At 43.8% G+C, this 16,923-nt stretch overlaps 1 protein-coding gene across 1 annotated transcript in view; it reads left to right on the top strand.

Moving 5' to 3' along the window:
• The first annotated feature begins 5,568 nt into the window (after window positions 1–5,568).
• Window positions 5,569–16,923, top strand: part of LOC115103015 (histone-lysine N-methyltransferase 2C-like) — a 131,992-nt gene continuing 120,637 nt past the window's right edge. The window contains 2 exon segments of the mRNA XM_029623565.2: window positions 5,569–6,522; window positions 10,477–10,662. Of these exon segments, the coding sequence (XP_029479425.2) occupies window positions 10,478–10,662 (185 nt within the window). The 5' untranslated portion in view covers window positions 5,569–6,522; window position 10,477.

The following is a 16,923-nucleotide window of genomic DNA, read 5'->3' as shown; positions in this document are numbered from 1 at the left end:
ACATTGTAGAACAATAGTAAATAACACATATGGAATGATGCAGTTACCAAAAAAGTGTTAAACAAATCAAAATATATTTTTGATTTTAGATTCTTCAAAGTAGCCTTTCATTGTAAAGTCTACACCATGTGTATTCGGCCCATGTGGTATAAAATGTGCTACTTTTTTTTTTGACCATACATCTAAAATGCTCTAAAATCAGACACAGCCATCATCTGTTTTAGCTTTGATCTCTCTATAGGCTATGTCTGTGTCCTGACTGCAGACCTCTCATGTCAAACTGATCCATCCTGATAGCTGGTTATATTTATGAATGATAACAGTTTTAGATTTCACATTTCTATCTATATACTCTATACTGAGGCCATAGGACTGAGACTAATAGAGTAATACTAATACTTGTACGACCACATGGTGGCAATATTTATCTACTTAACTGTTATCACAAAGTTAAAAAAAAAACTGAATCCATCCTAATTCAATGGACCAGTAATTGTGTTTAGGTACAGGCATATTTGGAGGAACAAAATGTGGGTTAAGGGTTTGGATATTGGTCTGATCTAAAATTAATCGGTGTCAATAAAGCATGTCCTTATGACCCAACAGACTATAGGCCTACTGCCAATGATTCATACAACAAACAAATGTGAATCACAAAATGCTAGACCTATTCTGTATTGATATACTATTGACCAGACATTGCCCATGGGAACCCAATTTGGAACCCACGGGGTGTGCAGGATTTTCAGCCAAGTATTATATCAAAACACCTGATTACACTAACTAAGCAATAACTTTCATGCTTGACTCCGGTATGGTAGTGCTAGTGTAACATCTATTCAAACCACAGGTTCTAGGCCCATTAAAGCAGGCCTATAGGGAACAGTCTGAGGCAGATATAAAAAATAAAACAACTTTTTTTATTTTCTATTCAGGTATATGATTTGCTTTTTTGAAATAGGATCTTACTGGTTCTGAAGGTCTGATTCAATAGTATAGGCCTGCTGGACTCCCATCTGATGTTCTCCAAACACATGGAATAACCTGCAACCAACTGAAAACAAAATGCATTAATGCATAACTTTACACAATTTAATTAGGATTTTGTTAAACTTGAATAAACAAACATTGATGATAAAGTTAATATACCTTGTGAGCACATTTGACAACACCCCAAATAGCATGGTCCCAAAACGTTTGCCTTCAAAGAAATACACTTGTGCAGCAATGACCCAATACACTCTGCATAGGTCATAAGATCTTATCTAAACACTAAACCGGTGTAGCCTGGGCGATTTAATCAACTAATTAGGGTCCCCTGGGAAACAGTTCCTACCCTGTTTGAAACAAAAGTATGCAGCCCAGGCCTGTAGCCTACTAGTGCCTGTAGCCTACCACTTTTCAACCTTCAACCTTTTCAACACTACTTGAGCAAAAGTCTAAAAGTATTTGGTTTAAATACACATAAGTATCAAAAGTAAATGTAATTGCTCAAATATACTTAAGTATCAAAAGTAAAAGCGAAGCTATAAATGGGGCAGGGGTAGGTTGACCTAAGGTCTCCCCACTGGAAGCCCAAGGTAGAGGGAGCTGGAGAATCTATTAAATAGCACTCCTCTAACTTTGTACAGTACTAATGCAATTAATAAAATCAGTCACACTACGAAATACTACGAAATAAACCACAATTCATTCATACCACTGTGAATACAGTATATAGTTGAATTTTTTTTCTGGTTTGTGCGAAATCGTTAATAATATAAAACCAGTATGCACACCACCAAGGTGAATTGGTTTAGTCTTGACTCTTGGTTGACAGTGTTGGGGAATGGTTAATGTATTGATGCTGGAGTGTCAAATCAACGCAAATTTGATTATATTTGTCTTTGTTACTTGGGGGGGGGGGTCGCCCAGGGAGCTAAACAAGCTAGAACCGCCACTGACCAGGGACACACTCCAACACTTAGACATAAGCATTTGTGTTTAATGAGTCCGCCAGATCAGAGGCAGTAGGGATGACCAGGGATGTTCTCTTGATAAGTGTGTCAGAGAAAATGTAGGGAGTAATAGGTACATTATTTTCATTAGAAATGTGGTGAAGTATCAGTAATGGTTCCGGAGGGAGGGGCTGCCGTCTTCTCAGCTCTTAACCAGCCATACTATTTTTTTTTTTGTTTTTTTTTTGCGTTGTTCGTAACTTGTTTTGTACATTTGTTCTGGACATCAGTACTGCGATTGCTCACCTCAAACTGGAGGAAGAGTGCTTCAATGAGTTGGACGGGTGGGATATAATACGAACACCCGACCAGGCCCAGATCCTCGTTATTCGCTGGAGAAGGAAACTGAGATTTCTCGGAAAGAGATCAGGTTGCCTTGTGAGGATCAGGCGACGAGTGGCTAATCTGCCATTGACTTCCGTCCTGCTAGCTAACGTTCAATCACTGGAAAATAAATAGGAAGAACTGAAAGTATGTTTATCCTACCAATGGGACATTCAAAACTGTAATATCTTATGTTTCAACGAGTCGTGCTGAACAACGACATTAAGAACATACAGCTGGTGGGTTATACGCTCTATCGGCAGGACAGAACAGCGGACTCTGGTAAGACACAGGGCAGGGGCCTATGCATTTATGTAAACAACAGCTGGTGCACAATATCTAAGGAAGTCTTGAGGTTTTGCTCGCCTGAGGTAGAGTAACTCATGATAAGCTGTAAATCACACTATCTACCTAGAGAGCTTTCATCTGTATTTTTCGTAGCTGTCTACATACCATCACAGACCGATGTTGGCACTAAAACTGCACTCAATGAGCTGTATACCGCCATAAGCAAACAGGAAAATGCTCATCCAGAGGCAGTGCTAATAGTGGCTGGGGACTTTCATGCAGGGAATCTTAAATTAGTTTCTATCAGCATGTTAAATGTGCAACCAGAGGGAAAACAATTCTAGACCACCTTTACTCCACACACAGAGACGTGTACAAAGTTCTCCCTTGTCCTCCATTTGGCAAATCTGACCATAATTCTATCCTCCTGATTCCTGCTTACAAGCAAAAATTAAAGCTGGAAGCAACAGTGACTCGGTCTATAAAAAAGTGGTCAGATGAAGCAGAAGCAACACTACAGGACTGTTTTGCTAGCATAGACTGGAATATGTTCCAGGATTCTTCCGATGGCATTGAGGAGTACACAACATCAGTCACTGGCTTTATCAATAAGTGCATCGAGGACGTCATCCCCACAGTGACTGTATGTACATAACCCAACCAGAAGCCATGGATTATAGGCAACATTCGCACCGAGCTAAAGGGTAGAGCTGCTGCATTCAAGGTGTGGGACTCTAACCCGGAAGCTTATAAGAAATCCCTCTATGCCCTCCGACGAACCATCAAACAGGCAAAGTGTCAATACAGGACTAAGATCAAATCGTACTAAACTGGCTCCGACGCTCGTCGGATGTGGCAGGGCCTGCAAACTACTACAGACTACAAAGAGAAGCACAGCCGAGAGCTGCCCAGTGACAAAAGCTTAACAGACAAGCTAAATAATTTCTATGCTCGCTTCGAGGCAAGCAACACTGAAACATGCATGAGAGCATCAGCTGTTCGGGACGACTGTGTGATCACTCTCTCTGCATCCGATGTGAGTAAGACCTTTAAACAGGTCAACCTTCACAAGTCCGCAGGGCCAGACGGATAACCAGGATGTGTACTCTGAGCATGCGCTGACCAACTAGCAAGTGTCTTAACTGACATTTTCAACCTCTACCTGTCTGAATCTGCAGTACCAACATGTTTCAAGCAGTCCAACATATTCCCTGTGCCCAAGAACACTAAGGTAACCTACCTAACCTGCCTAAACTACCAACCCGTAGCACTCACGTCTGTAGGCATGAAATGCTTTGAAAGGCTGGTCATGGCTCACATCAACACCATTATCCCAGAAACCCTAGACCCACTCCAATTTATATACCGCCCCAACAGATCCACAGATGATGCAATCTCTATTGCAAGCCACACTGCCCTTTCACACCTGGACAAAAGGAACACCTATGTGAGAATGCTATTTATTGGCTACAGCTCAGCGATCAACACCATAGTGCCCACAGAGCTCATCAATAAGCTAAGGACCCTGGGACTAAACACCTCCCTCTGCAACTGGATCCTGGACTTCCTGACAGACCGCCCCCAGGTGGTACTGCTAGGTAACAAAACATCTGCCACGCTGATCCTCAACACGGGGCCCCTCAGGGTTGCGTGCTCAGTCCCCTCCTGTCATCCCTGTTAACTCATGACTGCATGGCCAGGAACGACTCCAACACCATCATTAAGTTTGCTGATGACACAACAGTGGTAGGCCTGATCACCGACAACGATGAGACCGCGTATAGGGAGGAGGTCAGAGACCTGACCGTGAGGTGCAAGGATAACAATCTCTCCTCAACGTGATCAAGACTAAGGAGATGATTGTGGACTAGAGGAAAAGGAGGACCAAGCACGCACCCATTCTCATCGATGGGGCTGTAGTCGAGCAGGTTGAGAGCTTCAAGTTCCCTGGAGTCCAAAAAACCAACAAACTAACATGGTCGAAGCACACCAAGACAGTTGTGAAGAAGGCACGACAAAACCTATTCCCCTCAGGAGACTGAAAAGATTTGGCATGGGTTCTCAGATCCTCAAAAGGTTCTACAGCTGCACCACTGAGCGCATCCTGATGGGTTGCTCACTGCCTGGTATGGCAACTGCTCAGCCTCCGACCGCAAGGTACTACAGAAGGTAGTGTGAACGGCCCAGTACATCACTGGGGCCAAGCTTCCTGCTATCCAGGACCTCTATACTAGGCGGTGTCAGAGGAAGGTCCCTAAAAAATTGTCAATGACTCCAACCACCCTAGTCATAGACTGTTCTCTCTGCTACCGCATGGCAAGCGGTACCGGAGTTCCAAGTCGAGGTCCAAGAGGCTCCTAAATAGCTCCAACGTCCAAGCCATAAAACTCATGAACAGCTAATCAAATGGCTTTCTATGCATAGTTACTTTAATAACTCTACCTTCATGTGCATATTACCTCAATTACCTCGACACCGGTGCCCCCACACATTGACTCGGTACCACTGGTACCCCCTCTATTGTTATTTTCTGCTGCTCTTTAATCATTTGTTGTTCTTATCGCTTACTTTTTTGGGGGTATTTTCTTAAAACTGCATTGTTGGTTAATTAAGGGCTTGTAAGTAAGCAGGTCTACCTGTTGTATTTGGTGCGTGTGACTAATACAATTTGATTTGGTTTGAAGTGAAAGTAAAAGTTGGCAAAAATATAAATATTAAAGTAAAATACACATACCCCAAAAAACGACTTATGATGTGATTAATATGAGGCTGACAATTGGCGGAATTGCCCTTTAAATCACAAGGCCTACTGCAGTCCGTTCCACAGGATGAGATCAGAGTTCCACATTTTAGAAGTAACCGATACACTTTACCGTATTTATTAAATGCCCATATTCTTCCGCAGGGTCAGGGAGTATTTTCAAGAAATTGTTTTATAAACCTATGGATATTGCATTTAACCTCATTTGCAGTTTTGATTTCTAATACAAGTGAAAATAGTAAAATATTATTAGAAACCATTACATCTCCAAGTGTATCGCTTCGATTTATGCAACGATATTTTCGACCTATATTTTTGGGAGTCCTACAGTCGGGAGTTATTATTTTGTGTCACTTAAACATGGCCACCGTAAAGAGTACGATACAACTTTAATTATTTTGACCAGGTAGAACTCGCCATTTCGTGTTTTTTGACATAGCTAGAGTAAAAAAAAGTGTTTTTGTTTATCTGAACACTCGTGTTAGTGTTTCCGGCTCGCCAGCTGAGGCGTCTTTCTGCCGCGGCTGAACAAAATAGAACCAGTTGGCAACGCTCGTGAGCCAGCGAGCTAGCTCGAGGAACTAGCCTTTGCATCGGTTATTTTTGTCCAAAGCATTGGCTTTCTCGTGAAGATTTTGTGATTTTTTTTTGTTGAAGAAGACTACTTGGAATTTGTGCCTGTTTTGGATTATGGATATTGGCTACATCTTCCCCCTATAATAATAGTTAGTAAAAGGATTAAGTGTGGCAGTTAGCTGAACATTTTATTTGTGCGACGACAGCTGTCATTTGGAGAAAAGAAAGTGATCCATCATGCGTTTGCAATGAAGCTGATCTCTACTGGATTTACATTTTGCATCCTTTTTTCAAATGGGTGATGTTAAACATCGGAGTATTGGTGTATGCGTTCATGCTTTGTTTTTAACAGCGGTGGTATTGCTTTCGTAGCTAACATTGGCGTGGCCACCTAGCTAGTTAGCTACTTCTCGTACAGAACAGAAGACTAAGCTAGCTAACTTATCTAACGTTAACTAGCTGAGTGACAGTTGGCGATATCATTATTCCTCACAAATACACTACAAAGTGATATAACTATATATCTCTTACAATTTTGGACATGAAGAAGATAACCTACTATTCATAAATTTGAAGGTAAGTTATTTTAGCTAGCTATTTCATGTACTCGCTTGCTACATAATTCTCGGATTTGCAGCGGCCGCTCGAGCCTAGTGTTTTTCCGCCGCCTTGTTTGGTCCGTTCTTTGACACAGCGAATCAGCCAAACTAGACGAATTTCTGCTAGAAAATACATGTAGACACGTAAATGCTTCAGCTGTGGCTAAATGCAAGGCAATGCAAATGCAATGTGTGCTGTGAATCACCGCTGTTGATTCTGTATACTGTAATGTTATGTAGCTAGCGAACCTGTTAGCTAACAACTAGAAGTTGACCAGCTAAGTTAGCTACGCTCGTTTTGATCTGTATATTTATTTTGGAGGTCGTCTCATACAAAACATAATGCTAACTAAACTAGATAGCTATCTAGTAAACTAAATGGTTATCTACATAGTTGGCAAACTTTTGTATTTGGGAAATGTAGCGAGTTAGCTCTAGTTAGTTGATTTGCTAGCCAAAACATTTTATCCACACGCTAGTTAGCTAACGTTAGCTACCGGGTAGGTAGCTGTGGAATCATGCATGACTTCTAAAGTGACTTGATTTTGAAGTTTAATGTTAGCTAATTGTTAAAACTATCAGGCAGCCTTGGATATCAACACTATGTAGATGTTGACTAACGCTAACTCCCATGTTCAACGGCTCAGCTAAATTAGCTAATGGTAGCTACCTACCGTTTTTAGCTAACTAGTCTTTCAGATACTTTGGCTGGCGATATAGGCAGTTGCATCCCATTTATCATTAATCAAATACCCTGATCATCATCTTATGTCTCTGTATCCCACAAAGTGGGATATCACTAGTCTATTAGTAGGCACATCATATTGTTACTCATTTGCAATGCCATGCAATAGCCTAACAAAGACTACAAAGAACCTAGGATGGCTGGCTAGCTGGTTAGCTTGTTTTGGCTGACTTGAGCATGCAGTTGCTTTGTGCTGTACGCTAGTTTAACAAAGGTAGCTAGCTAGCCCAGTGTGTCTGGGGGTACCCAACTGTGCCCACTGCCTTATGAAACCAATGTTCTTCCATGCAAATGTAGTTCTCTGTAGAAACTAATATGAAACATTAAGATTCACTTTAAAGTGTATATATTTAGTCTGTTTACTATAATTGGTCACTACACTTTATTTTATTCCACTTTTTTTATCCAGTCATTGATCTACTTCACGCCCCAGCTTTTCGCCACCTCCTTATGGTCATAGTCTGAGTAAGGCTATAGTGAATCTTTCTTTCCAGAATCCATACTTTATCTATTTGTTATGTTTGTAACCTGTACTTGTTCAAACTTGCTGTCAAGCCTATTGCTCTATAGGCAGACAAGGTCACATAATGTATCAGCCTACTTGCTTGTGTATGACAAAGACCACATTAAGGGCTGCTGTGATTACCTTTGGGAAGAATGGAATATAGACGTTAGGCAATTGGCTTACCAAAGACCATCCAATCAGGGGGGCTCATCTAGGGTCTACATATTTTGCAGCAACCTACACGATTTGGAACAACCCCATGCTCAACTTGTTGATACTGTCTCATTTATGTTTTTTCTCTCCCATTGACTACATCTAGTCTTAGCTGAACTTCCCACACAAAGACGGCATTGGATGCCACAGGAGGTCAAATGTAGACTCAGTCACAGAATAACATCAAGCTGTGTTTTGGAAAAGACTCCGCTCTCACATAGGTAGCTAGTTCATTACAATCTCAAAATCAGTCTAAAGTCCCCCTGATGACACAGCAGTATACTGTACAGTGGAGGGATGGATCCTGGTCATGGCTAGCAGGAATGCATATAATGTCAAATAAGGCACTTCTGGCATTAGCTGCATCCTGTCTAGTCAACCATGGATCCGGTGTAGTAGGCTAGTTCCAGGAAGAGACAGTGTGCCGGAAGAGAGAGTCTCCCATTGGCAGTGTCCCTCAACTGTCTGAGAGAACAGGGTGTCAGACAAGCCCATAAAAAAATCGGGATGACATCATCTTCAACAGACAGTCAGGCTGAGCTGAAAAGTCAATACACTTATGACTTTTTGTTCTCAGTGTTTGTCATAAAACAAATATGCCTACTGGTTTACAGTGTGTCCTCTCGTACTGTTACAATATAATACTGAACAGAGAACCACAGTGGAGCAAACTAATTAATCCACTGTGGAACAAACAAATAGAGCAGGCTTATTTCAGTGGTAAGTAGAGGCAACTTCGAAGGCTGATAGGAGAGGAATGCAAGAACACAAGCAAGGCATCGAAGGACGAACGATCATCCAGACAGAGACATGAGGTCACAGTGTGGTGGTAGGTAGCTCAGGAAAGGAGAGAGTAGGTATGTGAACTCTTACATTGATAACACTGTTGAATAGGTTGAACATTGCTTCAGCTGATAAGTGATTTTGAAGGACACGTAGAAAGGTCAGAGGTAAGTTTTAGGCATTTCCTCGAGTATCATATCTGGAAAAAGATATGCCACCCCTGTTTTGGTAATAAGCTGAGGGATGGGCCTGGAGAAATGTAACCACTCTCAAATTCAAAGAGTGCTATGGGTGCCAGAACTGACTATGACAAATATGTTTGAACCATGTTTTGATTTATACTGAAGAAAAATATAAATGCAACAATTTAAAAGATTTTACTGAATTACAGTTCATATAAAGAAATCAGTCCATGTATTTCACATGATTGGGAATACAGATATGCATCATAAAAAAAGTAGGGGTTTGGATCAGAACCAGTCCTCATCTCCTTCGTATAGAGTTGATCAGGATGTTGATTGTGGAATGTTCTCCCACTCCTCTTCAATGGCTGTGCGAAGTTATTGGGAACTGGAACACGAGCATCCAGAGCATTCCAAACGTGCCCAATGGGTGACATGTCTGGTGATTTATGCAGGCCATGGAAGAACATTTTCAGCTTCCAGGAATTATGAACAGATTCATGCGACATGGGGCCATGCGTTATCATGCTGAAACATGAGGTGATGGCAATGGGCCTCAGGATCTCATCACGGTATTTCTGTACATTCAAATTGCCATCAATAAAATGCAATTGTGCTTGTTGTCCGTACTAATGCCTACCCATATTGTAATCCCACTGCCACCATGGGGCACTCTGTTCACAAAGTTGACATTAGCAATCTGCTCGCGCACACAATGCCATACACGTGGTCTGCGGTTGTGAAGCCAGTTGGACGTACTGCCAAATTCTCTAAAATGACATTGGAGGTGGCTTACGGTAGAGAAATTAACATTGAATTCTCTGGCAACAGCTCTGGTGGACATTCCTGTAGTCAGCATGCCAATTGCACGCTACCTCAACTTGAGTTATCTGTGTCATTGTGTTGTGACAAAACGGCATGTTTTAGTGACTGTTTATTGTCCCCACCACAACATGCTTCTGTGTAATGATTGTGCTGTTTAATCAGCTTCTTGATATGCTTCACCTGTCAGGTTTGATGGGTTATCTTGGAAAAATATGAATGATCACTAACAGGGATGTAAACCAATTTGTGCACAATATTTGGGAAATATACTTTTTGTGTGTATGGAAAATGTTTATTTCAGCCCATGAAACATGGGACCAACACTACATGTTGTGTTTTATATTTTTGTTCAGTGTACTTTGTTTACAAACATTGGAGTAAAATAAGGTTATATTTTGGGTTCTGATGGGGTACGACAGTTGAGGCATTTAAGTTCTGTTCTTCAAGAATCAATGGGTACATTAATTTATGTCTAAAAATGGAAGAGCATCTGCAGATTGACCCTTTTTTAAATAATCAATTGTGTAGAATAGATTCAACATTTGATCAAGGCAATGTGATAACTTGTCCGGCACATCTTATTCATACACTGATTCCAAAGTACGTCAAGTAACCAAACCACATATTCAAACAGGCATGATTATGCACTGATGCCTCTCTCTCCTTCCCTTCGAGAAGAATGTCATCAGAGGATAAGACTGTGGAGCCCTCTGACCAGGGACCCTCGCTGCCCTCCAGCAGTGCAGGGGCCACGTCCACAGGAAGCCCTGCCCAGACAGACAAGCGCCCCAGGGGCAGGCCGCGCAAGGATGCTGCCACCACCATTGCACCCCAGGCGCCACCCACATCCAAGACCAGGAAGAAGTATGTTGTTTACCCTCCATATCTTCACAATTTTATTGGTAATTTACAGTGCACATAGACTTGCCTGAGTCATCACAAACACTATAAGTCATTCTTCTGTGAACTTAGTCTGCGTTTTGTTTGTGGTGTTAGAACTGGAAGCTATTCAAGTGGCTATATAGCCCCACAGTGGAGGTGTCATAATACCCATAAAACCTAGCGGCCAAACGGAAACTGTTCCAATTGTTTTTTCACCATTACTTTTTCCCCATACGGGATTTTAGAAATACTTAAAATAAGGGCTGTGTTTCGTGTAAGCTTACCCTGGCGTGACTTTTTGATAACCATGTAAATGTCTCTCGGACAAGCTGACACTTATCAATATATTCGTCTCTATATTTGCTCAGATTTGAAAATGGTAATTAGCATCAAATTAGACGTCATGCAAAACTTCAAATCCCTGCAAGCTCCTGCATGTCATCTCTAGCTGACCCCTTTGCTAACAGGTATTGTGTCAATTTAAAACTTAATAAACAAGACAGTTCATGGAATTGTCAATTTAAAGAAATGTAGCCAATTTATTCATTACTACATTTGGAATTAACATTCGATAGTTAATCCAAATATTCTTACCTTTGCCTCGATTCGGCAGTCTCACCCATATCATCATAGTATTTGTAGTTCTTTATGATATGCTAATTACCTTCTACTATGGCTTTCATTTTTGGGGTGTAATCACAGGCAAATATATTGATCAAAGTCACCTTGTCCTAGAGAGATTTACACTTATCAAAACGTCACATCAGGGTAAGCCTACACGAAACATAGCTCTTATTGTAAGTGTTTCTAAAATCCCTTATGGGAAGAATGAATGGTAGAAAGACGATTGGAACCATTTCCCAGTTTAACCTCTAGGTTTTATGGGTGTTATGACTCATACTGTGGTGTTCTATTCCCCTTCCCCAAAATGTGTTTAAACATTACACAGATACTATCCAAATCTGTTCATCAGGCAAAGATCTCATTTTGCAGACCGTTATCCAGAGCTACTCTATGCATAGGGGGCTAAACACATTTATGAATACAGGTAACTCAAGCACAAACCCTTTCCACGGTTTTATTGCATGCAGCAGTACCAACCTGCCTCATTTGTTATATCCATGGCAACACATAATGCAGCTCAGAGAGCTGAGCTGTGTAATATGATGCCTACAATTGATCTAACTCTGACTAATTTGATCTGGGGTCACCATATTAGGATATCAAGGAGATGGTGTGTGTGAGCAATCTATTATCAATCAATCATCCAAATGATGTGTTTATGCCATGGCTATAAGGACAGCCGAGACAATTCCCGGTCTAGGTCGAATTAGCTGATAGGTTGGTTGGTGGGAGTGGCAAAGCATGGGTGTAGGTCAACATGTCATTTGCCCCATTATTTATAGCATGCAGGTGATCCAAGGAATACATAGCCTATGTCTGCTATATGGTTGGGCTGTATTTCCCAGCATGCGCTGACGTCCTCACTTGGTTCTTTCCAAGGTCTCCCTTGTTCCAGAATCAAGCAGTGGACGGCTGGTCAGGTTATCAGTGTGTTATTATGGTCAGTTGGGTTTGTATGAGAGAGAGTGCATTAGTTTTCTGGGACACTCTTGGCGGTGATAATGCTAAAGACCCATGGGATGGTGGAGGGAAGTATGCATTATTACCGATACTTGTGTCTCAGGCAGCACCTTTCATCGAGGGGGAGGGGAAGCTTGCTGTATACATCTCAGATGACTCAATACTAGCATGCTGTTTTTGTAAGAAGAGTAAGATTTGAAGTGTTCATATCAGGAGAATGAACAAATGTAGTCTAGATCTAGTGATACTGTATTGTCTTTGCAGCATGTATCAACTGGACACTATTTTGATGTAAATAGGACACAGAAGGCTTCTCTTAGAAGTTAGACATTTTGTTGACTAATTGGATACTGCGTTGAATCACCCAGTCATCCACCACTCGATTCCAGAATAGGGAAATCTGTTCCAGGTTTTCTTGTCAGCTCCTTGAGAGCTGGAACTACTTACCACAGCATTATTTTCAACCTCTTTTTTTATCCCTTCTCTCTCCTGGTGGTGGGATCATGGGGAGAAGTTGGGGAGTTGTTCCAGACCTTTAGGGTTTTTTGCCATTTCAAGAAAAGTCAAAAGAAAAGACTACACTTCGAAGGCTACATGAGAGCATAAGGGCACTGCGCTATAGGCACAGCACGTTCGGAATGGTCACAGACAGGGTTATGACGATATACAGTTGTCTGTACTAGACCTAAATGTCAGATATTCTTATGTACCCGTTGCTCATAAAGTGTATTTATCATTAATACCTTGGTGAATAATCAGAAAGCCCTGGTAATTGTGGAGAGAGTGATATTCCATGCCAGTGAAGGTAGGTCAGATCAGATGCATCAACTTAATACAGGTTGACTTTATGGCTCGTGTGTATGTACTACCAATCTTCTGAATATGGCTGATATCAGACATTAATTTACGTCAGACGTATCTATCTTTACTCAAACAGACATCTATCTGCTGTAGACGTTGGGCACCAGAGAAGCCCCTTACGACAGAGGGAGAGAGGAGATGGAGATGTCTGGGAACAGCGATGCATTTTTAAATTTATCCTGGTGTCTGTCTACTCTACACCCCCGTGCCGTCATCACTGGGATGCTCCTGGACTTTGAGGTCGTGGGTTACAACATTATGGAGCTCTCGTCACTGTTAGAGCTGAGCTTATTTTGGGCCTTATGGACTTGCTTAAATATGTGTTGCCATGACGAGACCTCATTACAGAAATAAAGATCAGGGCTATCTAGTGTCTACTTCACTAATCATTTATTGATTTGGTACTTTCTGTTGGTATGGCTTTTTTTTGCTTCACTGTTTCCTGCCCAATGCAGAGTCTTGAACTGTGACATTTAGTCTTCCATCTTGTTGCTGCTTATCTGGAGTAGGAAGTCATTTGGAGGGAGGAGTTGACTTGGCAAACTGGCCGACTTGTGTGTTCTTTCTCCAGTGGCATCGGAAATTACCCCCTCCCCCTGCATCCTCCCCACTACCCCCGCAAAAGGCTGGCTTCTCTCATTTAGACTGTTTGCTCTTCCCACTTAGTGGGCTCACTGTACGTGGTGCTGTTTAATTTGTATCCATGACAATTATCACCTCGACGTGGCCCTCAGATTGGGTTAAGACAGAACTCCTACTGGAGGATCCTGACACTGACAAATCTCTCCGTGTGTGTGTGTGCTCTGTTTATGCACTCTCCATTGATGTTTGGTTACTTTTCTCTGGAGACTGTTCATTTCAATAAAAAGAGGAAAAGGTACATCACCTTGTTTGCAGTTTTGACTGTAGCAACTATCTGTGTGTCTTTAACTCTGCACTAGTGTCACTTACAGGTAAGTTGTCATCATCATCATCAGAGGAGCCTAGAGGTGAAGGGTGGGGTAGACTAGTGATGGTATGAGAGGTGAAGGGTGGGGTAGGCTAGTGATGGTGTGAGAGGTGAAGGGTGGGGTAGGTTAGTGATGGTGGGGTAGGTTAGTGATGGTGTGAGAGGTGAAGGGTGGGGTAGACTAGTGATGGTATGAGAGGTGAAGGGTGGGGTAGACTAGTGATGGTATGAGAGGTGAAGGGTGGGGTAGACTAGTGATGGTATGAGGGGTGAAGGGTGGGGTAGGCTAGTGATGGTATGAGGGGTGAAGGGTGGGGTAGGCTAGTGATGGTATGAGAGGTGAAGGGTGGGGTAGACTAGTGATGGTGTGTGAGGTGAAGGGTGGGGTAGGCTAGTGATGGTATGAGAGGTGAAGGGTGGGGTAGGCTAGTGATGGTGTGCGAGGTGAAGGGTGGGGTAGGCTAGTGATGGTATGAGGTGAAGGGTGGGGTAGACTAGTGATGGTGTGAGGTGAAGAGTGGGGTAGGTTAGTGATGGGATGAAGGGTGGGGTAGGTTAGTGATGGTGTGAAGGGTGGGGTAGGTTAGTGATGGTATGAGAGGTGAAGGGTGGGGTAGGCTAGTGATGGTGTGAGAGGTGAAGGGTGGGGTAGACTAGTGATGGTATGAGAGGTGAAGGGTGGGGTAGGCTAGTGATGGTGTGAGAGGTGAAGGGTGGGGTAGGTTAGTGATGGTGGGGTAGGTTAGTGATGGTGTGAGAGGTGAAGGGTGGGGTAGACTAGTGATGGTATGAGAGGTGAAGGGTGGGGTAGACTAGTGATGGTGTGTGAGGTGAAGGGTGGGGTAGGCTAGTGATGGTGTGAGAGGTGAAGGGTGGGGTAGGCTAGTGATGGTATGAGAGGTGAAGGGTGGGGTAGGCAAGTGATGGTATGAGAGGTGAAGGGTGGGGTAGACTAGTGATGGTATGAGAGGTGAAGGGTGGGGTAGACTAGTGATGGTGTGAGAGGTGAAGGGTGGGGTAGACTAGTGATGGTGTGTGAGGTGAAGGGTGGGGTAGGCTAGTGATGGTGTGAGAGGTGAAGGGTGGGGTAGACTAGTGATGGTGTGAGAGGTGAAGGGTAGGGTAGACTAGTGATGGTATGAGAGGTGAAGGGTGGGGTAGACTAGTGATGGTATGAGGGGTGAAGGGTGGGGTAGGCTAGTGATGGTATGAGGGGTGAAGGGTGGGGTAGGCTAGGCTAGTGATGGTGTGAGAGGTGAAGGGTGGGGTAGGCTAGTGATGGTATGAGGGGTGAAGGGTGGAGTAGGCTAGGCTAGTGATGGTGTGAGAGGTGAAGGGTGGGGTAGGCTAGGCTAGTGATGGTGTGAGAGGTGAAGGGTGGGGTAGACTAGTGATGGTATGAGAGGTGAAGGGTGGGGTAGACTAGTGATGGTGTGTGAGGTGAAGGGTGGGGTAGGCTAGTGATGGTATGAGAGGTGAAGGGTGGGGTAGGCTAGTGATGGTATTAGAGGTGAAGGGTGGGGTAGGCTAGTGATGGTGTGCGAGGTGAAGGGTGGGGTAGGCTAGTGATGGTATGAGGTGAAGGGTGGGGTAGACTAGTGATGGTGTGAGAGGTGAAGAGTGGGGTAGGTTAGTGATGGGATGAAGGGTGGGGTAGGTTAGTGATGGTGTGAAGGGTGGGGTAGGTTAGTGATGGTATGAGAGGTGAAGGGTGGGGTAGGCTAGTGATGGTGTGAGAGGTGAAGGGTGGGGTAGACTAGTGATGGTATGAGAGGTGAAGGGTGGGGTAGGCTAGTGATGGTGTGAGAGGTGAAGGGTGGGGTAGGTTAGTGATGGTGGGGTAGGTTAGTGATGGTGTGAGAGGTGAAGGGTGGGGTAGACTAGTGATGGTATGAGAGGTGAAGGGTGGGGTAGACTAGTGATGGTGTGTGAGGTGAAGGGTGGGGTAGGCTAGTGATGGTGTGAGAGGTGAAGGGTGGGGTAGACTAGTGATGGTGTGTGAGGTGAAGGGTGGGGTAGGCTAGTGATGGTGTGAGAGGTGAAGGGTGGGGTAGACTAGTGATGGTGTGAGAGGTGAAGGGTAGGGTAGACTAGTGATGGTGTGTGAGGTGAAGGGTGGGGTAGGCTAGTGATGGTGTGAGAGGTGAAGGGTGGGGTAGGCTAGTGATGGTATGAGAGAGGTGAAGGGTGGGGTAGGCAAGTGATGGTATGAGAGGTGAAGGGTGGGGTAGACTAGTGATGGTGTGAGAGGTGAAGGGTGGGGTAGGCTAGGCTAGTGATGGTGTGAGAGGTGAAGGGTGGGGTAGACTAGTGATGGTATGAGAGGTGAAGGGTGGGGTAGACTAGTGATGGTGTGAGAGGTGAAGGGTGGGGTAGACTAGTGATGGTGTGTGAGGTGAAGGGTGGGGTAGGCTAGTGATGGTGTGAGAGGTGAAGGGTGGGGTAGGCTAGTGATGGTATGAGAGGTGAAGGGTGGGGTAGGCAAGTGATGGTATGAGAGGTGAAGGGTGGGGTAGACTAGTGATGGTGTGAGAGGTGAAGGGTGGGGTAGACTAGTGATGGTGTGTGAGGTGAAGGGTGGGGTAGGCTAGTGATGGTGTGAGAGGTGAAGGGTGGGGTAGGCTAGTGATGGTATGAGAGGTGAAGGGTGGGGTAGGCAAGTGATGGTGTGAGAGGTGAAGGGTGGGGTAGGCTAGTGATGGTGTGAGAGGTGAAGGGTGGGGTAGGTTAGTGATGGTGGGGTAGGTTAGTGATGGTGTGAGAGGTGAAGGGTGGGGTAGACTAGTGATGGTATGAGAGGTGAAGGGTGGGGTAGACTAGTGATGGTATGAGGGGTGAAGGGTGGGGTA

The sequence above is a fragment of the Oncorhynchus nerka genome, linkage group LG20, assembly GCF_034236695.1.
Source record: "Oncorhynchus nerka isolate Pitt River linkage group LG20, Oner_Uvic_2.0, whole genome shotgun sequence".
Lineage (NCBI taxonomy): Eukaryota > Metazoa > Chordata > Actinopteri > Salmoniformes > Salmonidae > Oncorhynchus > Oncorhynchus nerka.
The sequence above is the reverse complement of the archived record's forward strand: the minus strand, read 5'-3'. Positions and strand labels throughout refer to the sequence as shown.